This window comes from Tinamus guttatus, unplaced genomic scaffold, assembly GCF_059628265.1.
Source record: "Tinamus guttatus ecotype Peru unplaced genomic scaffold, ASM5962826v1 Tinamus_guttatus_pri_ptg000104l, whole genome shotgun sequence".
Classification (NCBI taxonomy): Eukaryota; Metazoa; Chordata; class Aves; order Tinamiformes; family Tinamidae; genus Tinamus; species Tinamus guttatus.
In genome coordinates, this window is record NW_028288638.1 from 3815874 (window position 1) to 3841877 (window position 26004).

The following is a 26004-nucleotide window of genomic DNA, read 5'->3' on the forward strand; positions in this document are numbered from 1 at the left end:
AAATACACTGAAACCAATAACAAGAGAAGCACAAGTCACAGGAAGTTTCAGATTTTGTTTTTATTTAAACTCATCTGGTTCCAGCAATTTCAACATGACTGACTGTCTAAACAATAAGATGAATCTCTTCAAATTTAAGGTTAAAACTTTCACAAATCAATGCGTTTTTAAAAGGAGGCTGTTTACTGATTCTTGTCAGTATTAATCCCAGAGGCATAAAAAATCCACTTTCCTCTTCCTAAATACATCTTTTCGGGGTATAACAATAAAGATAATATACTTTAGGGTTACAGAACCAGAAACTAATATTAAGTACAAAACTGTACCCTGATGCAACCAGCCTACCCAGAACTGCAACCCTTCATTTCCAATCTATCCATGCCTCTTCTCTAAAATTATTTATCTAGAACACTTGGAAAGGCAATATATTTACAAAAAGAGATATCTATTTCTTTATGTGTTACAGGACATGCACAGTTTTTTCATTTTTTTCCATTCTCTTAAGCAATCATTTATGTTGCAGTATGATAACATCTCTAAGAAAAAAAAAAAGGCATATTATCTGGCCCTCATAATACCGAGAATTACATAAGAAACCAAGTTCCTAAATGTATTTTCACGTTATGGTATCATCTTACCTTTCTTCTGAGTTGTACAGCCGAGCAAGCCCAAAATCTGCAAGCTTTATCTGCCCTCTGGTGGAAAAAGCAAAAAATTACTCAGTGGTTAATCCTGGTAGGTGTCCTCCCCAAAATGAGGTTTAAGTTTCAGATTTTCAGACAGCTGCAACTGAACACTCATAATTCACATCAATGAGGAGGAAATATCTTACAATCTCTGCACGTCTTCAGTTAGCAAGCATGCTAAATGACTTGATATCAAAGAAAGGTAAGCAAAACAAAAATTGAAATCTTTATCACAGGATACTCAAATTCTGGGTTTATACTCTAGAGCATTCAAACGAGCCACACTGCAGTAAAACATGCGGGGGAAACCTCCTATTTTCTCATGCTTAGGAATAAAAGTAATGCCTGCAAAAACCACTTGTACAGCAAATGTCAATCAGCAGTCATGCTTCCTTGTAAGAAGTTGTAAATGTCTCATTTTGCTCTTGAAAAAGTGCTAGTTTGGCCTCTAAAGAGCGTGACTGGCCCTGGTAAGGGCTTTTATTTTTGCCACTGTTGCCTACCTGCTGAATGATATTCTCTCCAAGCCCCTCTTTAGCTTTCCCATAAGTGAGGAGGGGAAGAAGGGAAGAAACACACAGAGCTTTTGCCTGGCTTTTTACCTGGCTCAAGAGTACTGCACAAACCACGTTACACTAAAAAAACAGGATGCCTCCATCATCCGTAAAGTCTAGATATTTTAGACAAAGTAATCTGCACACTTCTAACACATGAAATGAATGAGCTTTAAAACTGTCACTTTCAAATAGTGCATGTTCGGGTTAGTTCATCAAATTAGGATGGGAAGTACTATTTTGTGATACAAAACACCAAGTTTCCACTGCATCTTCCACTGCACACATTGCAGATGTGTGTTTGGAATTGCTCTTACACTTATAGAGATTTCCCAGAAGCAATGTACCCCACAAGTTCACATGCCTGTCGCTCAGGTATCGTATGTCTGCATTACCAATGACTTCCGACCAAAGATGTTTAAGTTGCTTAGCTAAACAACAGAAAATGCATGTGTTTGGCTTCAGGCTGTAACTGGGAAGGAGATTTAAGTAGTACTGGCTCAGAATTCAAGAAGTATTGGTTTAAAATTATTTTGACCAACTTTTTCATCCTCTAGCGGAAACTTCTAAGGATGCTCAGAAAATGTCCAGGAGAAAGCACTGGATGTTCTGCAGCGGGGAGAGCACGGTCCAAGAGAAAGCATTGCCTCTGCTGTAGTGAGCTCTGCTCCACCATCAGGTTATATCTCATCTCCTGATGAGGAGTGCACAGCATCTGCATCAACACCAGATATAAGCCAAAAAATAAACAGGCAGAGCAAGGGCAAGGCAAGCACTGCAGAGCCGTGTACACCTGTGCCAGGACTGGTGTCTCAGCACCTGGGAAGACTACGTGGGATCCAGAACTGAGGATGGTCTAAGATTAGAGCATTGTAAAAAAGCAGGAGGAAGAAAGGAGAAACTGAACTTGGGCACAACCTGAGGCAAAACTGGGTCCTCCTCCCAAGTGAGGCCACTAATCCACACTGCCTAGGATTCTGTATCCAGCAGCAGCAGGTGCAGATGATCCGGGAGAACACACGAACTGGCCCACTTTAAGGCTCATTTTCCTTGTGTCTAATCACCACCCATAATCTTTGTATTAGGGGTGCTAGAGCACATATCCCTAGCTATTCCCTTTAGCATCTCTTAACGGTGTTGCTCATAAACCAGTCTCATTCCTTTTTGCATATCCTGACACTGTCTTGACAGACTTCTCTGCTAACAGATCCTGGAAGCTACCTGTTCTTGTCAGGGTACTCCTGTCTGTTTTAAACCTAACTCTTACTAGTCTCCACAACTGCATCCTGATTTTAGAAGTGCTGGATTCAGTGAGCAACAATTCTGCATGAGAGCCATCTACAATCTTCACGATTTTGCAAGCCCCAGTCACTCCCTCCTTTCCAAAACCAGGTCTCCTCGCTTTTTTCTTCTGTCACCTTCCACCCCCTTAGCTGTCCGTCTCTGTGCTGCTCTAGGTCTACTTGGGCTACTTTGAAATACAGGGAACAGAACTGCACACAGAATTCAAGATATAGACACTAAACCTTACAAGGCAGCAAAATGTTGTCTTTTTTCTCAGTACTCTTCCTGATAGTGAACAGCAGTTTGGGTTTATTATTATTTTTTCTAACAAAAGTGTGTTCACCAATTTGGTTTGTAAGCACAACTGGTTACACAAGTAAGAAATACTCAGCCTCATTTGATACTTGGCTATAATTTCAAGCCAAAAGAACAGAATTTAGCTTGAACATGTCTGATCAAAGATTCTTTTGAAACATTATGCAGATTGATGGTGGTTTCAGAATTACACTGCAATGAACCAGCCTAGCAACACATCATTTTGAAATGGGACAGCAAAAAGAACACACATGAAACACTTATTTCCTAAAATTCTGTTTTAATATGTTTGTACTCAGATATTTTTCAGTGTAAGCTAATGGATTTAAGTTTTAATCCTGCTACTCCAACACAGATGAAGTTTAACAAATAATTGCAGGATGCAGTGTTAAACTGTAAAATCAGATTAATATTTTACAAGCAGTTAAAGAAACAAGGGAAAAAAAGGGGGGGCTGCCAGTGACCTAAAGCAGCAGGTGAACTCTGACAATTAAATGAAAGATTTAAAATGTTCTTAACACACAATTTTTTTACATTCTTGAAGTAATATTCATACCTATTATTTAGTAGAATATTTGAACATTTGATATCTCTGTGCAAAAAGTTCTTCTTATGGCAATAGGCCAAGCCTTCCATCAGCTGTCTCATAAATGATTTTATATGATTTTCATTAAAATGAACCAAACCAGATTCCAGCAGTCCCATCAAGTCATGGTCCATATATTCAAACACCAGATAAAATGCACCTAAGAAAAGAAGCAGTAAAAGAGAAAGAAAGAGAAGAAGAGAAAAAGACTGGTTAAATGCAGTCCAAAATGCTGCAGCTCTCTACTTTTGAGAGTAGGAAGTATTTTTCGCGTGTAGCTATTTACATTTTTTGCAGTATTTATAGCTACATCGCCTTTCCAATAACAACCACAACAAAATGCAGTGCTATGAAATGTTTTCCTAATATTGTTTTTCCATGTAAACATTTTTAGTTGACAAGTATTTGAGAAAGCAAAATTCCCCCAGCGAGTGCTTTCATGTAGGTTGACACGTACTCACCATGTGGCTCTCCATCACAGCATCATTCGATTTAAAGAAAATTTGACTGGGTTAGTACTCCCTATATAAAGTTTGTGGGGAAATCTAGAAACAAAATACACACAGCACCAGTTCTCAAGGTACATGGGGAAGGGCCCATGGAATTTTGGACTTCTAGTTTCAACAGCTGAACCCAGACTTCTCCTCTACGTGCAGAGCAGCCCCCAGCCTTGAGCAATTTCCTGCTCGGGGGAGTCTTCACCGCTGTTCATAACCAGCCACCACAAGTGCTGCCCTCACAGAAGATGGGAAGCCGACACCAACAGAGATGATTCAGAAGCAGAGCAGAGTAATACCCAGGTGATGACATCCCATTGTTTATATTCTCTGCTGCTCGTTACAAAACATACACTAGAGCAGCAGGTCTAAACGCCAAATGCTCCTTCCATATCAGAGCACAGGTAAACAAATAGTTTCATTATATCTGTGCACTACTACCTACATATTTATACATTGTTAAAGGTGAAGGCTTTAAAAAATTGCCAAAGCTGAGTCTTCTTCCTGGGCAACGAGGAAGTATTAGAACTAGCCTACTAGCCTTGACAACCTCACCATTATGCTTTTTATGTTTAGCATTACTTAAGATGGATTTGGAAGTCAACACAATTGCAAAAAAGTTATCACGCAAACTGAAGCGAAGCCTGTAAGTTTATTTTGGGATGAATGAATGAAGCCACCTTATGATGGATATTTGCAGGTTCAAATCACCATTAGCTTTCATTAGATCAGGGAATTTGATCCTTCCTAATATGGAAGGCAATTACAAACACTCAGGAAGGTTCACCAACCATGCACAGGCGGAAGCTAGTTCAAGTTTACCTTGAACTCGTCACCCTTCAGTTTCATCTAAACAAATGCCACACAAATATTTACTTCTTGTAAAGGAAAAAAGATAACAGACAAAAAGAATCATTCTTTCCTTTATGAGGCCAAGATGCTCACCAGCTTGGAGATAATGTTTTCTGAAGGAATCATCAATAAAGACACTGAAAGCAACATTACCGTACTCAGCGTGCAATACAAATCAAGTCACAAACACTTCTATGACTTTTATCTTACTTATCTTACTGCTGTTATGTTAAAGATCTGCACTACTCAATTAATAAGTACCTAGAGTCCATTTTCATATGCTGCAATAGGTCATCGATAGTGGGTTATGTCTCTGCCCAATTTTCTTTGCTACTACCACATAGCTCTTCTCCTTCTCCACCTACTGAGGTAATAAGATTTCTCACTGTCACTGCACGCTGATGGAACAGCAGCTGGAGCAGCTGAATAGCAGCAATATTGCCCAGTTTGGCATATGGGATAGGAGATAGCAGCTGAATCTATCAGGGAGGTACACGATAAATCAAGAAGACTCACTTGGCTGGAAATAATCCTAACCTCACCCCTTTTGTTTTCATTTAGAAAAGTAATCATCTTTTGGACCATTATGGCAGTCCACAAGGGTTAAAGTAGTGAGATGCTGGTTTAGAATAACTAAAGAATAAGCATGTGCCCTTTTCCAGCTCCCACACCTGCAGTTGGGCTCTCTAACGCTAGGGAGGTGCCTGGAACACCAGGCAAGGCAGGAGCAATGCTGAAAACTACGTGTGCAAAATGGGTAAGGCCACAAAACACGGTGCAGAAAACCTGCAACATACAAATGATCTCCCAAGGGGCTGGAAAAAACAAAACGCACATAGGATTTTTGTGATGCAGACAGGTTCCGTTTTCTTGGCACTGTCACTAAAGAACCCAAAACTGCCCAGTGAAGCAGGACACCAAGTTACAAGCTTGCTTTCAAAGCAAGGTGAAAGTGCTTGGGGTTAGAGGGTAGGAGAGGATCCAAGTGCTTAAACAGATGACAGTTTAAGTTAATGCTTCTCAAATGTAACTTCATAAAGAAAATGTTTTTGGCTTCTCAAAATATCCATTTTAACACAGATCAGAGCAACTGCCTGACCAGAGAGGCCATGCTATCTTCAAACTTTAAATTTGATCTTTGCATTACAGTATCTTGAAATGCAAAGGAGCTTTAAAACAAATAAAATAATAATAAAAAAAAAAACCACACACGGCTCTTGGTCTCACTCAATGCACGGTATTTACAGCTCTGTTGAATGGCTGCTCAGGAATTTTGCTCTATCCTCTTCGTTAAGAATGCAGCCCCTTAAGTACTGCTACTTTTTAAAATCCTGTTTGGGTGATACAAGCGTCATTTTCCCCTTTTTTTAAAGTTTGCCACCGTAATATACAACGTTTCAAGCAATCTTTTTTTCTTTACAGATTATTTCACTGTTTTAAGCTTCATGCTTTAATGCAAGCCTTACAAACACCACTTGCAGCCAGGGACTCAGAACCTTGGCAAATTGAAATGCTGCTTTGGGTCGGACATCCTCAAAACCAGCGATCTTTATTAACAAACATTGCAATAGCATTTGGCTAAAGTGGCTTCCCTAGCATTAAAAATAAATAAATAAATAAATAAAATTAAAAGGACAGGTGAAAGATCAGCCACTGCATTCTGCAGTCTCCAAAAATAAAGCATTTTATAGTCACGGCTACTGTGCTTTTTTTACTAATACAAACAAACAAACAAACAACTTTCAGCTAAAAACTGTGCTGGAACATCTGGAACCACAGCACGGGAAGACTCCTCTCTACCACACAACAAGCACCAAAGCAGACGACACTATGGCAGTGGGTTTCACACATCTTTTATGTCTACTGGAATTTCACTCCTGGCTCCAAGCAGTACAAATTTTCCTGCAGGCTACTGGGATGTGACCCCATGTTCTCAGTGTCTTTTAGCCCTTTTCCTGTCCTGGCTTCTTCCTGGTTTCTGCTTCCCCATTCCAGGAAACTCTTAAGGAATGCTCCGGATCCTCATTTTGCTAACAAGCCTCCTCAGTTTCTTCTACGCAATTCGTAGATACTTACTTCTATTTGGCTCATTAGAAATAATTGCATTACATTTACTCTTCCACATCCTCAACTTTTCTTTTCCAGGACTCACCGCATACTGTCTTTCACGGCAGTTTTTAAACAGAATTTTAACAAACTTAAAGCTCTAAATTTTAAAAGAAAGAGACTGCCCAGCAATTCCCTGAGGTTCCTGCGCTTTTGGGAAACCAGCTATTTTCTTTCCATTCAATTCTTACAAACCTATTTTCTAACTTGAGAAAGACAAAGACCAGACTCAGCCTCTGAATTTATCACCTTAACAAAAAGGAAAGCAAGAGTGCCAGAATCATTTTTGATTTTAGTTGTCCTAAGATGGAAAAAAAAAATCAGCCAAACTTAGTTCCTAATAAAAGAAGTTTTCCTTTACATTTTCACTCAGCATTAAGAGCTTAATGACAGTGCCTCACTGCAACTTTACTTGCATTTTCCCTTGAAACAAATGCAACTCCAACTGCAAGCACATGGATACTCATGTTCCGAAAAAGGTGCACCAGCCCGAGGGCATCCAGAAACTCTCAAAGTGAACACTGTACTTGTGCCATAAAACTTTACTGAGAAGAGGGAAAAAAAAAATAGACAAGACAAAGCAGAGGAAAGGAAAGCCAGAAAAGGAAATCAGGATTTTTTGTTTAATAAATATGACTTTCCCATCATATTGCCCTGACATGGATCAAGATGAGCAGCCACACAACTAGGCCTGTACTCATTTCAAGCCAAAGCCCTCCGAAGTACCACACAAGCAGTCACACTATTCCAGATAACTATACTGAGAAGACTATTTAGGAAGAGGGAGCTACCAGTTGTTTTGAGAACAGCAAGACAAGGCATATATTTGAGTTTTATGAAATTCAGAACAGTCTGGTTTTGTATGTGCTAGTTGTAACAGAGACCTAGTGCTAACAGGTAATTTTGCAGGCAAAAGGATCACAAGTTGCTTGAGCTGCAAGAGAAAGCAGCACAGAAACCAGGGACCTTGCACATCTACAGACTACTACGCCAGCAAACCTACTGAAATACAGTAGTAAATCCTTTAATTTAGCAATAAGGAAGATGCAAAAACTCTGCATTCACCGCAAGACACTCTCCATCTTACAAGAAAATCACCATATCAGAACGGGGAGCCTCAAGTTGAACATAAACCATCAGCTAGAGAAGCAGCAGCCCTTGCTCTCTTGCCCAAGGACAGTGTCTACAAGATGGATCATCCTTTCCTCCAGAGCTCTCTCTCCTCATGCGTTACACTACCAAGAGAGTTGCCACAGGTGGGTCAGCACTCACCTAACTTCAAAGAAATCACAAGCAAGACAACAAAATGAAAAGCATTTGATCATCTGCCCAGGTCCATACTTCAGCTGCATCTGTCATTCAGTCCAACTCCATGTGGCACAGGAAACAAAATTTTGATTTCCTTCCTCCCAGAAAGACTCCAAGCAGCGCAGATTCACTTAGTTTTGCACTTCCTAGTAGACTTCCCAGGAAACCTGGATAAAGCCAGCTGCAGTAGGAATGAAGAAGGAGCCTCAGAATGAAGCACGCCCTGACTACAGCATGATTGCTGCCATGGACTCCTTCCAAACCACAGATTTTCAGACACACTAAGAACTCCTTGATGGCTGTGAGACAGTAACTAGATAGTTATACAACTTTGCGCCACAGCTCTCTTGACAAGTGTATTGCTCTACTGGCAGTATAGAGACTGACTTCATGTCTAGAGGGTTTTCTTGATTTTTTTACTCTGCAGATCAATTCAAAGCTGAATTCAAAGCTAAAGTAAATACAGATCTTAAAATGAACTTCAAACACCTAAAAAAACTCCACAATTCAAACGAAATGCACACACACATGCACATCCATTTTAATAGTGGTATTAGCCAGATCTTTCTTACTAAAGTCTCCCAGGCAGAACTTTACATTCTCCCTTGGGCTGAAAATGCCTCTTGCAGCTGAAAGGAGTAAGACAAGTCAATCAGGACACCTCTTGGCCTTAGGTTCAGAGCAGTGAAAGATATGCCAGGCACTAGTTTTTGTAGCAGTAATAGGCTAAGGAAAAAAAATCAGGCCAAACCTCTGTGTCGAGTTTTTTTTTTATATATATATATATATATTTATATATATGTATATATATAAATTTATATATATATATAAAATAATGGCAGTTCCTCAGCTAGTTTGTTAAGCACTTGCCAGTGGCAAATAGTTATTAAAGAGGCAAGTGAGAACCACAGGAGAACCAAAGGAGCATCTCAAGTACTCAAGCAACAAGAAATAAAGTGGTTTAAAAAAATAAAATAAATAAAAAATAAATAACGAGAGAGAGAGAGAGAAATGGATTTTCACAATGAAAAAACCCACGACATAACTGAGAGAACAAACAGCTCATGAAAGCATATCGAAACAAGGCCTTTTTTCCGATGATTTTTTTTGCCACTGATAAAATGGCTTTACTAACTTTGCCTACGAGGTACGCAAATTGGAATACATCTACCAAATTGCCCTTTGTTTTAAATTAATTTCTGCTTTAATTGCCACTGCACTGGCAATCTCACACAAAATTCTCAGACAAAAACGCTATGAAGCGAAGATGGCTTCCACAAAGCGCAGTCCACTATAACCCAGCTCCTCAGGCTCAGGAACGTGAGCACCAATTCATTAGCACTACTACCAAGGAAACAAAAACGAGACGCAAAGGAAAGACTGCTAACAGCAGACCTGCCCACAAGCACTAACCCTTGTGCCTGCTACAGCCAAACACACACATCGACAATCGTCCCTGTGTCACCTCACTGGGATAAAGCATTTTAGATAAACATAATCAGAGCGAAGCAGAGCAAGATTTTACATTACATTCAATAGTTTCTTTCCCCCTCCTCAACAACTGCTAGGCAGATACATACACAAAATGGAATACAAACTATGAGTCGCTCATTCCCACCTCAAAGCTCATGTATTATCTATCTCCCTTGGAAAGGGGGGATTGTGAAGGTAAAGAGTGCAAGCGCTCAGCACGGGCACCCCGTGCACGTCCTTAGCTGTGCGCGCCCCAAATCTACACACGCAGTTGTACTGCCTGCAAGACGGCACCATAAACTTCTCTGTTTGCAACTAACTGCAGCAGTGTGTGGAGCAAGTTCTTCTAATAATTGGCCTAAGAAAAATGAATCTTACCCTTTCCATTGCTGTCATTGGTATTTTTGAGCTTACATCCCATAATGGTCAGGGCAAAACACAGATATGTTTTTCTTCCACTTGCTTTGCAGTGTTGTTTAAATTTTTGAGATAAGTCAGATGCTCAAAATTGAGGAAGATAATAAGACTATGTAATTAAAAAACATTTAATAGAGCTCAACATATGGGCATAATAGAGCTCAACATATGGGAATAAAGTGGTACAAAAGCAAGCCACTTTTGGTTTGCATGTTACCATCTTATAAAGCATCTTCGAAAGAGGTTTTAAACACAGAACATCCTCACATCCCCAGTATTTACTTAACTATCAGAATATTACATTTGCTGTACTTTATTAAGATACCATTAAAAAAATTTTAGAGCGCATGAGCAGCATGGAAGCGGATATGAGAGGCAACCTTAGATACAAAGTCAACTTCTCTTAGCTAGAGGTACATATATGGGAAGAAGTATACCTGACTTCTATGTAAGGGATTTCAACAGTGTTTTGTAAGAGCTATATCCCACAGTAAAATTAAGCAAATAGCATACATCAAGCAAAAACCTTCACGAGAGAGCAATTTCACTGGAAATGGTGCTTGAATAAGATATACCACTGTCACCTTTGTAGATTGTCCCTTCTTAACCCAAGCATCTTCCTACTGAGCTTGCAGTAGTTCACCATGAAAATGACTGCATTTCCCACTTGCATTCTTCCTTGTGTAGACTAGAAATTGCCTACAACTTCTTATCTAAAAAGGCCCACCTTTTAACGAGCTACTTTGGTTGGAGAAATACAGAATGCAGCTTCCTGAAAGAAAAAGCAAACAAACGCAAACTATCTTTTTGCAGTCAAATCACAATAGCGCAGTCCTGTTTTCTTGCTACCACTTTCCAGACTACCAGAAACAAATTTTACTCTAGTATCTTTAGTGAAGTCCCCTCCTTTGCAGGCTTACTAGAGACGTATTCAATAAGCTGTTAAATATGAACGTGAAAATAAATTGAAAGTAATATCAAAAGTAAAAATACAGAATTGGACAGAAAGCGCATTATATTTGAAAGTAATGACACATACAGTTTATAATGCACCCCAAAAACCCTTTCAATTCAATTCTCGATATGGCAGCAAACAGAAAGGGAGATAGTCTATTAGTAAGACATTAAGTATGAAGGCAAGGCTCAATGGGATCTCATTAGCCTGGCAGCTTAGACCTAATGAAAACTCAGTAAAAAGAGGCTGCTCACCAATGAACCTGCACATACCTAGGAAGACTATTTTGATCAATATTTCCTACTCTAACCCACCAATAAAGCTCCCCGTCTCCCCTCCTCCTTCAAAAGCACATCAAGGCTGTAAATCCTTCAGGATTTTATCTTCTAAAATATGCTAGAAAAGGCACCCCATTCCTGCCTAGCTTTGACTGCCATCTTTTGACTCACAGTGTCAGTTGATGTTTCTGCTGACTCAGCAGCACGGACAGAGTTTTCTACCCAAGCATTCCCTACAGTAATTCAGGAAGGGAGAACAGGCAAGCAACAGGGCTAGCATATTCCCAACACGCTCCTCAGCCCAATCACACATCGGATTGTCCACAGGACACTAAAATGCCATGAAATTATAGGTTTATAAGACTTGTAATTAAAAGGAAATAGCCCCAACAACAAAGTGACCACTCCAATATCAAAAGTAGCAAGCAGCCACACTGCGTAACTTCCACACTGTGTGCTTGATTCTCTAGCTGCTGTAACTCAAAGAAGCCAGGCTTAACACTGAATGAACAAAAAGAGCACAAATCTTGCTTTCATTCATCCTTCTAGTCTTCAAGGCACACACACTCCAGTTCTGAAAAACTGCAACACCTTTCAAATCAAAATGAAGCCTGGAATAAAAAATATCTCTTCAAATGTTATGATAAAAGATTACAAGGGAAGTAAAAGACTAAAAACTTCCAGTGTAAGATCTTCCCATTGTTGCTGCCCTCCCCAAGCTATATGTGACAAGAAGTCAAACATCTGTTCTTCTCAAAAAAGATTGTAATCGAGCAGCAGAAAGAAACCTCTTACTCCACAGAATATCCACAAAAAAAGTTTGTATGAGCAGAAGGCAGCATCGAATTAAGTAAAGAACTTCTAACAGTAACCAAATCCCATTACATCCCCTAGCTAAGGGTCATAATTTACAAACACTTTTAAGGAAACCTTTCTCAGGCCCTGCACAGCAGACTGCCACAAAGAACTAATCCTCACGATAGTGTACGTACCTTTGTCCTTCTTGAAGTCCAAAGCATCTTCCTTATCTGTCACTATTTCCTTCATGTTGATAATGCTTTGATGATTAAGCTGTCGAAGAATCTTAATCTCCCGAATAGCAGTAATTGGAAACCCTTCCTTTTCATTATCCAGACGTACTTTCTTTAGTGCCACCATTTCTCCTATGAAAAGATTTCAATATAAAACATTAAGAATAGCAAACAAGCCATGGGATTCAGATTTTTTTTTTTTAAATCTCCTTCACTCTTCTTCTATTTCTGAACAGCAGCAATACTGACAAAAAATGTCAAATTTTGACATTTTGGTGCTTGCATCAATGCTATGCTGAAGGGAAATTTAACTAGGCCAGTTTGGGGAAAGTCACATAGAGAAAATGACACCAGATATGACAGTTGTCAGCTGACATCTATTAAGCCTCGCTTACCTGTGATCTGATCTGCCACATTCAGTCTATCAATAAATCCACATGTACAATTGATTCTCAACAGTAGCTTTAGAGTCAGATGCCTATGTCTGCTATAGATTTCTTACTCTTACCCATCACAGGTCAGAATGCAGAGAAAGATTCTCCTCACCTTCCTGCCCTTCCATGAGGAAGGTGTGTTTTGTGAAGAACAGAAAGGTTACTGCCTATTAACTGTTCTTCTCAGGTGCAGCCTATCTAACAAATATAATTAAGGCCAAGGTTTCCCCCCACAAGCACTGAAAGTAACATGAATGCAAATGTTAACATTTTAATGAAAGCTTCATTTAAATGAAGCACTTGCAGGAAACTCCTCTCCTGGTCTGCATGTCTCCCACACGGCTCTTACAAGACAAAAGGACATCCTTGCCTCAGAACTCCCCAAAGTGCTGCACAGACTTGGAAGAATAAGGTTTGCTAATGTACATTTGTACAGACAAAACAGATTAAAGAACAGTTGCAGGCAGGTAACCTTTCTTTCAAGTGGCGATGAGCACATTAACACTACAAGCAACTCCAAAAAAATGTTGCTCACAGAACACCTGAATGAAAAGAAACCGAGTTCCTGGCTGAGTAACAACTGAGGACTGCTCTGAAGGGCTTGATCAGCAAGCAAAGGCAAAGCTCCATGGCTGCTTATGGCAATGGATATGTGCTACAAGGAGGTCACTGACAGCAGCCCAAAGTCACAGCCACCTTTGCTGAGGCATAACTGACTCAAGGAGGCAGCCTCTAGGAGAATCTCATTTGTTTAGCCAATTCCCCAATTAAGCAAAAAGCCTTCCAGGAGGCTCAGTCTTCTGTTAATAAAAAGAACACGCCTCATCTTCCACATACCCTGTGAGGAAAAGTTTTATTCATTTTTTTATTGCAGGCTGGGCTGGATAAAGCTAGAGTCTGCAAAACGGCAGCAGCACCGTCTCCTCATGATAGAGGTTATCTAAAACCTCCAACTCAAGATACCCTCCAAGGGTATCTTAAACCAACTTACCAACTTCCTTCAGTGAAAAGTTTAATGAAAACACAGGTATATCTTACAGCAGTGTGTATGGTACATATATAACATTGCACCACAGCATGCCACACAGATTCATCTGGAAACTAACACTGAAGCAACGGAACAGGCGTCAGCAAGGCTAATAATTTGTGACATCCCTAGGATAAAGCAATATAACTACACTGACATGTAGAAGTAATTCGAGTTCACAGGGCTGTTGCAAGGGAAGCATTATGGAGAGAGTTCAAAGGCAATAAACACAGAGAGTCAAATCCTTCCCTTCTGCCAGTGTTGGTCAGAAATAGGCGCTACTTAGTGGAACTCAGGATACCAAGATGTTTTTTGTAAGCTTCAGTAACGTTTAATAGCTTTTATAGTGATCTGTCAGACAAAGCAGAGTAAGTTACCCATAAAGCAGACATGACAAAAAGCAAAGATTGCAGTAAGGAGGAAGGAACGAAGGAAATCCTAACGTTGCAGTCTCCTTCAGATGAGTATGTTACTGATGCAGAGAGACCAGTTCTTAACCCTAGAAAATAACGCCTCCCAGATCATACCTCAAAGATGATGCAGCAAGCTACAAGGAAAACTGGAATAACACAGGATATAAAGAAATCTTCTGAATATATACCAGGATCATTGCCCAGTTTGAGGCCCTCTTAACAACCACTCCAAAGGCGGCAATGGTGCAGACAGTGAAGAACCTGCTTCCACTGCAACATCAGTGACCATAAAGGACATAAAAGCAGCCTCTGACGTGTCCTTCATTCCGAGCAGGCCACCTGTGTGCGAAGCAACTACTGCCAGCACAGCTGACGTGTTAATGCCTTGATGAGATTCATCAGTAGCTGTTACAGCCAAAGAGTCTTAAGACAGGTGCCATTACACAAAAACATGAATTCTGCTCCTCTAGATTTGGAAGTACCCACCAAAACCAGACCATGAATCTGAACAAACTCCATTCTCAAAATCCACATTCCTAAGGTGTGGTTTTAGAGACCAGTCTGAAGCTGACGCAACAGCTTTGCCTTCCCTCTTCAATCCAACTGCTTTGCAAGCCCAATGCAGAGGCTCTTACAACACAGCTTGAAGGGCACAACACCAGGTTCAGCACAAGATCTGAATCCCCATGCTAATGGAACATTTGCTCTTCAACATATAGAGCAACAATTTCAACCGCTCCACAAGAAATGACTGCCCCAAATACCTTCACAATTACCAAAGAAGTTACAAATGTGCTATAAACACACCACAAACAGAATTGTAGGAGAGCAAGAAGCAGTGGCTCCAAAGTAAGTAGTAAAACTAAAATCTGTGACACTTGTACTTAAGGTCAGAAATAAAGTTTGTGAGCTCAGACAAACAGAGGGGAATTGCTCAGAAGAAAGCACAGTCACAGTGCTCATTCTTCTGCACACCAGAGAAGTAAAGCTGGTATATGACTCTATGTGCTTCAGGTACTGTTAAAGCAGAAAATCATCCAGTTTCAAGGTGTGCACAAATAAGCCAGAGAGAGAACTACCAATTGAACATAAAATGATCAAGCCAAGTACAGCATGTAACAAAAATCCACTTCATTGTATTTTCTGTTCAGATGCAGTGATAACGTTCTTACATACAGCAGTGGCAAATGCTCGCTCATTTGAGCAACAGTTTAACACTACATGGAACGGAAACAAAACAACACAAAAAAAACACCCCACTGTTGGAAAGTTAGTTATATGATACATGGCAAGAAAAACAACCAACATCCAACTTTTTGGAGTTTCATGGTACAGAGAAAGATTCTCTTTCAACTATCAGGTAGTGACTGTCAGAGTGTGAAGAAGAAAAAAAACAGCCAAGACTAGGGAAGATCCTCTTTCACTCCTGCATCCCTCTACAAACTGTCTAAGGTGCCATTTTGTTTCCACACAGCTTCTTCCTCTCTCTTCACTTAGTTGTGTGCAGAACATCAAGGTTAAAAAAAAGATCAGGACTATTCAACCTAAGCTTCTCGTCACAACTCCACAGGTAAATGATTTTCCAAGGCTCAAAAGACAACTTGCAATTTAGACAAAACAAACAAAATATTTCCAAACATTAATGTGCAATGGGCAGAACATCACAAATTTTACTCAATACACAAAGAATAAACACCTGTTGAATTTCTCAAGCTGCAGTATTACATTTATACTTTCAAACTTACCTGTGTCTTTATCTCTGGCTTTGTAAACTTGCCCGTAAGTGCCTTCACCAATAATCCCAATGATGTCAAATTTATCCACACAGCGCTTTCCCCAGTCTATTTCTTTTTCTTTTGTTTCACCATGTCGTGGTCCACATATTCTAGAAAACAGTAAGTGTATCTAAGAACATTGCCTTAAAAAACAAATTATTCCTCTAAACTTTGAATTTTTTTAAATATCCTTTTTGTGTCACTGCTTCTTCAAACATAAAAGCGTTGTAAAAATTTCAATAAGAGAGCTTTCAAAATTCAATTTGTTGATGTTTGGGTTAGACAAAAATACTTTTTGTAAAAGCTTTCAATTCAGTTCACCCTGCCATGCAGACATTGTAACTCTGTTGTTACAAATCAAACTGTGAGCACTGCAGAAGTGAAATATATTTTAAATGGTTTGCATTGGATTTAATAGCAAGGCCATGGATTGCCAAGGAGGTTTTCACACTTGATACGCAAGATGGAACTGTAGAGTTGAACCATCAACAGGCTGGTCTCCAACTGACTATTCTCTGTCTGCCACTTCTGTTCACTTGCTTATCACTGTGCTGTATGGAACTGAAAACAAACAAGAGCAACCAAAAAAATCTTGAAGCAGAAACAACAGAGGGATGAGATTTTACCAGAGTTTATACAAGTGATATAAATTAGAAAGAATAATCAAACTCCCAACCTCTGGCACTGTTAACATACCTAAGGACTGCTGCAACCTTGAAGAAAACTCAAAACTAAGATGTTATTAAGTAAGAAGCTTAATGTATTAAGTGGCAATAAACCCTGCGCTTTGACTCACACTTCAGGAACATTAAGTAACAAAAATTGTAAACATTTGCAACAGAGCACATTTGAAAATAACTCATTTTTGCTGGGGCAATATACTCAAAAAAGCTAGTAAACATACTTGGGTCGCCTCTTGCTGTGTAGCTGAACTGTTGGTTTCTTCTCTTCAGGACTTTTAGATAACTCAGCTGCTCCGGGCAACTCGGGCGGGAGCGGCAAGTCTGCGAGCAGATGGCGAAGTTTCTTCTCTGCTTCTTTAACTGACTTCACTGAAATATTCTCTCGTAAACTAGTAAAAAAAGAGACAGATCTACTAGTATGCTGAACACAGTGCAATGCTATTAGTAATACCAATAGGTTTTCATGTGTGTATTTTATTTTCTTTAGTATATTCTAGGCTTGTTCGTGCAGGAAAATTGAAATCTCTGCTCTTAGTATCTGCAGGACTTTGATTTATACTTTACAAATTGCAAATAGCACTCCAAAAGATGCACAGATAACTACTGAAATTCCACAGAAATTGTGAAATCAGATATTAAGACCTCGCGTGCCTGGTGAGAGCTCAAGTCAGATGACACAGCAAACCCCCCCAGGCACAGCAACAAAGCGTCTAGGGGTTCCAGCCCAGATTTCTGCTGCCACACAAGGTTTTTTTCCAAGCTCAGAGCCTACGTTATCAAGAGTATCTAGGGCTCTGTTCCTGCCAGGTATCAGGAGCACAGAGGTGGAATCTGTATTCCAGCTGACTTCCCACATAAAAGAAGATTATCCTAATCCAATGCACTATAATGTTGCTTTCCAAAGATAACTACCATGGTCACAAAACCTGCAGGTTATTATGAAAACATCCACCCGGTGTCATTCACAGACTCCATCAATCTCATATATTCACCGAAACACTTCTACTGTCATTCTCTTCCTCTGGGAACCTTTTACAGAGCTTTTCCTAAAACTTCTCATCTACTTAGAAATAACTTGCTATACGTCTTCATGAAGAACACATGTATTCTTTCTTACATTTATCACAGTTAGTAATCTACAGCTAAGTAAAGCATTCCAGTGTTTCCAGTGTCCTGTATCTACATTTCATCATGAAAGTGTAACACTGGAATGACTTGCATTTCTCAAGCTGCCACTGCCTGAATTCAAAGAGGAACTTCAAGGACACACTTACTGTCCTCATCCCAGAGAGGATGAGTGGTGGGCTGTAAAGCAATCACCTTTGAACAGGGCAAGAATTCATCACGCTAAAGAAAAAATCTAAATTTGGAAGTTCCAATACCTGCCTCGGTCAAGCAATTCCACCACACAGCTCTCCGGACTAGTGAGCGCGCAAGGTACAAGCAGTTCTGAAGCAGGTTTCGAAACAAGCACACGAAAACAGAAGCAGACAAGAAAAGCCCTTTTGCAAGTCTGTTAAATCACACCCCACTGACCACCAAAACAGTTCCCCCTTTCAGCTAAACTACGCAGTGGTTTTGCGACACTGCTGCTCCTATAGACAGTTTGTTTATGGGTTTATCAGATTCTTGCTGAACTGCATATGAACAGCATGTTAGGAGTCAGCCAGTTCTGCAGAGCATCAAGCTTTCTTTGTAGGCACAGTTTCCCTCTAGTAACTGTGAATCCAAGGTATACACCACTGCTGTCTCCCTTCTCCTCCCAAAACAGATCATTTTTCTTGTTTGACTTCACATTTATCATAACATAACCATACCCATTCTGATCCAAAGTCCAGAACATCACACAGGCAAAGCAAAGCACTACCGACACTCTTGCCATTCATCTTCCCAAAGCAGCTGTTCACAATCATTAAGCTTTCCTGTCTCTGCACAAACTCATGTGTGGTTTAACAGTAGTTAAAATAGTTTTTAGATTTAAAAACCACTAACAAATAGAACAAACAGCCATTCTGAAGACAAAATCTCATTTCACACAACAGCAGCACTGCAAAGCCAGCCACCGTATAGAGGCCACAAATGACACATACCTTTCAGTTAAGGCAGCAAATCTTTTTATCAAATAAGAGTGTCAGAAATGCCATTTATCTATACAGAATGATTTTTTAATGAATGCATCTGTACATCCACCACAGAGGTGTAATTCTGAACAACTGGAATGATATTTGCTGGAGGCAAGAAACAATTTCTCTTTCCCTACTAAAAAAAAAGTCTAACACCTTGTCTGCATTAAGCTGTTAGTAAATACACAGAGAATCATTTACACCTGTTTTAACAACTTTTACTGATATGTACTAGATACTTTTCAAAGAGCAGGAGACAAGAAACTATTTTCACAGATATGAAATGTAAAATTAAGTATTTCATAAGGTTTTGAATTTCTCTTACAGCTTCACTTTCTGCACAGCTGTATCACACTATGAGTTCCTACTTTGGTGCTGAGAAATTGTTTTACATATTGCAAGATGATGATCTCATGTACATGAGACATACAAATAGAACTAATATCAAGGGGGATTTTTCTAAAGATCAGTATCAAAGCCAAAAGCCAAATCAGTATCGAAACCAAAAGCCTAAATTTCCAGTACAAATAACAGCGAACGTTCTCCATTAGGAGTAAAAAGAGTCTTAACGCAGTCCAAACTGAGATGACACTTGGAGTACATGTACGAATTTTTCACTGCAGACAAATTTTTAGGCTGTAAAAGTGAAGACAGGCAACAAGTCATGAACCTCTCTTCTGTTATACATATACATTCAAAAAAATACCGATCTCTGAAGCACAGCTATAAAAACACTTGCCATCCAAAGGAAAGGGCATTCTTGCCTGAAATCTCAGCCAATTAGAGAAAGGCTTTTTTCAGATAAGGCTACTGTATTCATCTTTTCTCTCAAAAGCATGTACATTTGCACTAAACTCAAGATCTCCAGCTGTGTGTGCAGTATTCCCAAAGCTATCATGTATCTGCAACTTTAAAACAACTGTTCAGTCGAGTTTTTATTGAAAGTTTCCTCCTAGAATAAACAACAAAAACAACCGCTCAAAACAAACCAATGCCACAACTCACCTATCAGTCTCCTTATCTTCAGGCAGCATGGGAGGCAAAGGCAAGGGCGGCAGTGTGGAGGTTGGTAGTGCAACATTTCGATCCTTCTCCTTGGTTGCTACAGTTGGTGCACTCGATTTGCTCTTCTCTTTTACAGTAGTTGGCTGCTGCTTCACAACAGCCGGTTTACTCTCTTTTATTGTCGTCGCTTTCTGCTTAGTAACTTTCTCTGCAATTAAATTATTCTCCCCTTTTGTTTCTGGAAGAGAAACCTTTGCTTTCGCCTTATCGTTTTTCAAATTTGCACTGCTTGTAGGAGAAGGTGTCTGCTCAACTTTTATTTTCTTCAGGTCCTTCACATTGTTCACTTGAGGCGCACTTACAGCAGCGTCAGCGTTTCCCTTGGTAGGTGTAGAAGCATTTGAAGCTTTTGCACTGGCTTTGGCTGCCTCAGCAGCTCTTGCTTTTTTGTTTTTGTTCAACTCGGCAGCCAGGCTACTCTTCAGAGTCAGTGTACTCGGAGAAATACTTGAGTGACGACTTCTGGACCTAGACAATCTGTGTCTGCTACGAGACCTCGAGTGCCTTGATGAATATGGGCTTCTACTTCGCGATTTTGCTGACCTCCTGATTCAAAGGAGTAAAGATTAAGAGTAAAGATTAAGAGTAAAGCCAGTTAAAAATGACTCTCTTTTTTTTCCAGTTTATCTGCCTTTTTGACATTCTATTTTGTCAACCATTATCAACATGTATATAGGTTGAAAAGAAAATCTAAGAAATCGGAAAGATAGGGCCTAAAAAAAAAAAATTAAGATTCTACATCTGAACAGATTATTAGGAAAAAAAAAAAAGGCTTCCAAGCTTGGAAATTTTATCTCATTAAAGAACTGTATGTAACAGAGAAGTGTTCATTTACCCTCACTTCAAAATCTGTTTCAACTTTAAAGAATATCTGATGAGCAACTTACATAACCTCCTTTAATATACGCAACATTGATCTGTTAAAATTTAGAAATACTAAGTTGACCACACAACCAGAATTCAGCAAAAAATGAAAGTGTTCCAATGTGACAAAAATAAATACAATACTGAATCAGTAAGCATAAAAACTTCTCAAGTATTACTTTACAACTGTCATTAGTTAACTGAGAAATAATGCTCAATATTAAAAGACTGTAACAGACTCTTAAACTTTAGTTTTTGTTTTTCAAAATTTACCTGTACCGCTTTTTTCATCTAAAAGGATTCCCTGCACTTATTTTTATATCTACTGATAAACATAATCCACAAGTAGCATAATGCTACTATACTTGAATTAAAAGACTGATTAACAGAAAGCAAAAATTGTCTACAGAATCAGAGCACAAAAACAGCCTAAACAACGGGAGAAGGGAGAGATTCTTAACAGTTACAAAAGACCAAACTGTTTAAAAATCCCATTAATATGAATTAATATATATTCATTTCTTTCAGAGGCATACCCTGATTTGCTGAGTAGTTTTGATTTGGTTCCAAGTGAGAAGAAATTATAATTAAGATGAAGGGCCAGAAAAGCCCCAGCTATCAAAGGAGGACAAACAGACTAATCTCCTACCATGCATAACCATATGAAACAATTATTTGTTTAAATCCATGTTGCCATATTAAAAATAACAAGAATATTTGCTAGATTTATAAGGACTATATTTATTCAAGTTTGGTGAAAGACTATTTTCTTGAAAGAGAGAAAAAAAAAAAAAGAAATCTTTTCTTGGCACTTGCCAGGGCTAAGACTTCCATCTTCAGGATTATATACACACGTGTCTATATCCATTAGTTGGACAACAACAACAAAAGCCTCCAAACAATTTGAAATGCAAAATATTCACAAAATATAGGAACTTCAAAGTTCACGAGATAGCACCAAGATACCAAAACTGCTAAAAATTAAAAAAAAAAAAAATTTAAAAGCCAACCACAATCATGTCAGTCAGGGCTATCCACCATTAGGTCACACACGATGTTAGTAACAATTGAATTAATATAATTCTAACCACCAACATAAGCAATTACATTTCATTTTGTTGACTGAATAACTATTTGTTCATACACTATAAAAAATAAAATATTTCTGCTTGGGTGCACTGTTGCCAATTTCCAAGTTTATCACTTTCCTAGGGAAAGTTATAGGGAAATTTTCAGAGCAAAATAAAAAGTAATATCAAGATTACGTAGGAGTGATTAAAAACAGTGTGAACAACATATACTATACCATAACCTTCAAAATAGTATAAATAAAACTGAAATTGATCCTAAAAGATTTAAGGACACTTAGAAGGAAAGGAGAAAAAAAATTAAATATTGGATAAATATTCGAAACTGATACTCTTAACACAGTTCAATTCTCTGCCAGGAAGCAGGTTTTAAAGAATTTTCCGGTGCAACAGCATAATAAAGTCTGAAGACATAAATAAAAAAAAAACATCGTCCCCCAAAATCTTTTTAACTAAAGTAAGAGGTTTTAGTTCAAAATTAAAAAGGAAAAGGAAAAATAAAAAGAATAAAGGGTTTGGTACAAGTTTTAGTGAAAGAACAGATTAAATAGCATTTGGATTTTGCATAACTCGTCCTTATGACTTTGTTTCCTTTCTAATTCTAAACATTAAGCCAGTATTTAGGCCTTGTTAAGTCAATGACACTTCTATAAAGACATATTCATGTCCCTGTCCATCAAAAGCCAAATAGAAACATAACACTGGCATGAAAGTCCCTTGAAAATTTATTTATACCCCCCTTTGAAACATGTGACAAGTTTTTTTTCTTGTTTTCATTTTGGAAATCTGAATATTAAATCCCACATTTTGGACTTGCTTAGGAAAGTCTGAGAGGCTGAGCAAGACTGAAATAAAAGCCATACAAGCTTCCATAATACTAAGTTATGGCAGTGTAATGGGAAGATATAGGCTTGAGATCACCCTAATAATATGTAAACCACAAACGCCAGACCGGAGCTCTCTTGCACTGCCATCCCTCTTTCCAAGAGGAATTACCACCTAAAGCAGAGGTACGTTGCTTACAGATCTGCACTGAGTGCAAAGTTCGCATAACTGTATTTCTCCAGCATCAAGTAAAAGTCCTGTTAGTCCTAAACAAACTTCTACAAGTAGTGTATCATCTGTGAGCATATCACCAACTTGTCTTTGAAAACAATTGTTTGCAAATTTTGAGGTTCTGGATTAGCTATTTTCAACTGAAACAGCAAGCTGTCAAACAAAGCCTCCATCTCAAGGACCTCATTGGACCAGGTCTTACCTATATAACATTTTTAAACTTAAGACATGCTCTACAGCTTTCAAAAACAGGTTTTTTTCATTTAGAAAATTGCTCTTTAAAATTTTGCTTAATATAAAGAAAATTCATCTGTCACATATAAAGAGAGGGGCATAATTTCACATTCACTTGAAAAGAACTGCAAAAACTTAAAATACTGCTGTCAGCTGAGACATTATGTCTGATCATAAGACTGGTTATTTAATATTTAATTTCCAGCAGCAAAAAGTATGCTTCATTGGGCAATGTATGCCTGAACTAATAACACAGATTTGCCACAGACTCCCCAAAGACCTTTGCAAGAATCCCATGCCATGCTCTGCCCAGGAGGCCAGGTGCAGGAGAGCTCCAACAAATACAGTGACATTGTTAACTGAACACACAGATACTGAATCTCACGTAAAGGGTGGTTTTGTCAAAATGATACTTACTCAAATTACAATAATAATAATAAAAGTTTTCAGCCATCTAATACCCTTCTGCTCTTTCAAATACTGATTTTTTACTTTCTTCTACAAATGCTAATTCAAAAGTCAAGAGAGAGACTTCCAAGCTAGATGGAACTTACGTACACAGCAAACAACCAAACCTATGGCTATTCATAAGCTTTCCTACAGAAGTGTGTACTCTCGAAGTCATATCAAAGTTCGGGGAGAAATTTGCTCTATAGGTAAAGCCAACCAAGTAACAATGTTCAGAGCTAATGCTTATTTAAAATAAAGTACGGTCACAAGGGCATGGAAATGAGCTCACTGAACAGTCTGTGTCTGCCAAGACAACAGGCATTAACTCTGAAAAATACCAGCACAAAATACATTCTCCAAATTGCCCAACAGATCTCTTTTCAATAGACATGTGCGTGTTTGTGTTTACACATGCACACATCACTTAATAGTTTACCTGATATTTATTTGTCCCCAACTATTTTGTCTCCAGTTAAGTGCTTTTTAACATAGTAAATAAGGGCATAACAAAACAATAACTGCTACAAACACAAAATTCTGTTGCAAACAGTACCTAAATCAAATAAAACCAAATAAAGTTTTTGTGCCCAAATCTTGAGGGGTTAGGGGATATACTAAACGTAAAGGGCCATATCCAATTCTCTCAACAAAAAGCATTCGCGAGAACTTCTGGAGAGACACAGCACTAAAAAGTCACTTTTTCAGATAAATCTTTCGCAATGCTTCTTCCTTCTTGCATCCAAAAACTCTGCCTCTTTCACCAGTATCTTTGCCATGTTTAGTTGTCAACTGCTTTCCATGAGCCCCATGAACAACAAGTATTCTGTGCTGCTGCACTAGCACACCTCACACAGGTTTATAACGCTACACAGAAAATACTTCAGGATATTTATAAAACTACTTCTGAACCACACACATATTGAAATATGTTATGTGAGGAGAGGGAAAAAAAAGAAAAAAAAATGCCTAAAAAGCACAAGCATCAATAGGATTAGTCTGCATTGGAACTGAGTTCTGTTGACATAAAACCACATTTTTTCTTTCCTAGAGACAGCAACAAGAGAGACTAGGAACAAAATTAGATTATCTGAAAAGAAACCTGAAATAATTACGTAATAGTAAGTCTACCTATTATATGAAACCAGAAAGAAAAAAAGTTTAAGACATTAACTACAAAACATTCATGAGAAGCAGATTAAAGAAACTGATAAGGGAAGAAAGCTCTAAGAAGATATAATTTGTTCCAAAGCCAATATTCTGTATTCCTTCCCTCTCTTCCCCATTTTTGAGTAACAAAAAGCAGAGCTTCTTTTTTTTAAAAAAATACGTAATTTTTCTTATGGCTTTAAGATGCAATGCTTTTTCTTTATAATACTTTTGCCTAAAATCCTGCATTTCCCATATTTCCTAAAACAGACTATTATGCAATTTTCTCTGCTTAATTTTTGCAATGCTCTTATTCACTGTATAAAACCCTCCTCCAAGATATCAGTGTTATCAGTTACAAGCTTCAAAAGCAGAACAAAAAGTTCCTCCTCCTCTCCATGCATTTTACTACACTTAATTTGTTAACATATCAAATGCATCAATCCTCAGATTCCTCAATGAATTTAATAGTAAATGACTTAATAATATTACTTACATTGTCAAGCACAGAATGAAAGAATAACTTAAGAGCACTATAGCTGACTATCTTGATACTTCATAGTACAGAGGAATAAAATATAACCTTATTAAATGTAGATTTTCAGGAACACAGGTCTTGCTTAACGTAAATGTTATTTCTTGCCACACTACTCTGCCTGCTTCTCTGTCCCCTTTCCGCCACATACTCTTTTAAAAATAAAAAAGCAAATCATAACAGCCAAGCATTATTTTCTCCTGTTTGTAAATCTGAAAATCTCTTTTCCTCTTAACTGCTTTAAGAGTGAGCTAAATCCAAAGTGCTAGTAGCCAAAGCTACAGAGCAAACTACATTACACTCAAAACACACCAGACTTTACAGACCTCAGTGGTGGAACCTCTTTGTACGTACTTTTAGACAAAACTGAACACAAAGGAATTCATCGGAATAAGAATGGAATAATAAGAAACTGCATAAAAGGAAGTTAAAACTCAAGCTACGACCCAACACTGCCATTAGCTCCCAGCGAATGCTGCAATACTTTGTATGCACTGCCATCTTGCAGCACATCATAAGGTCATAGCATATTTGAAAAGGCAGACCTAAATTTAATCAATTGGCTTTCCCACAGATCCTCCAAGACATTTATAATCACTCAGTAACCGAAACCACCTTGACAAGACATTCTAGTTCATAACCATAGTATAGTTTTTCCGTGATGTACTAGCAGACAAACATACAATTCGCTCCTTTAATCCACAACAGTAAGTGTTCTCTCACTAGATACCTTGCTTATTTATTTTCTCTAGGCCCTAGTTCAGGGCTC

General features: G+C 38.5%; 1 protein-coding gene across 1 annotated transcript in view; it reads right to left on the bottom strand.

Moving 5' to 3' along the window:
• The window catches only part of CDK13 (cyclin dependent kinase 13), a 47041-nt gene that overhangs the window by 15376 nt on the left and 5661 nt on the right, over nt 1-26004 (bottom strand). Inside the window, exons 2-7 of the mRNA XM_088520873.1 lie at nt 19803-20408; nt 16896-17063; nt 15962-16101; nt 12304-12474; nt 3396-3585; nt 639-695 (exon numbers count right to left, since the gene is read on the bottom strand). Coding sequence (XP_088376999.1) covers nt 639-695; nt 3396-3585; nt 12304-12474; nt 15962-16101; nt 16896-17063; nt 19803-20408 — 1332 coding nt within the window. The remainder of the gene's footprint in view (nt 1-638; nt 696-3395; nt 3586-12303; nt 12475-15961; nt 16102-16895; nt 17064-19802; nt 20409-26004) is intronic.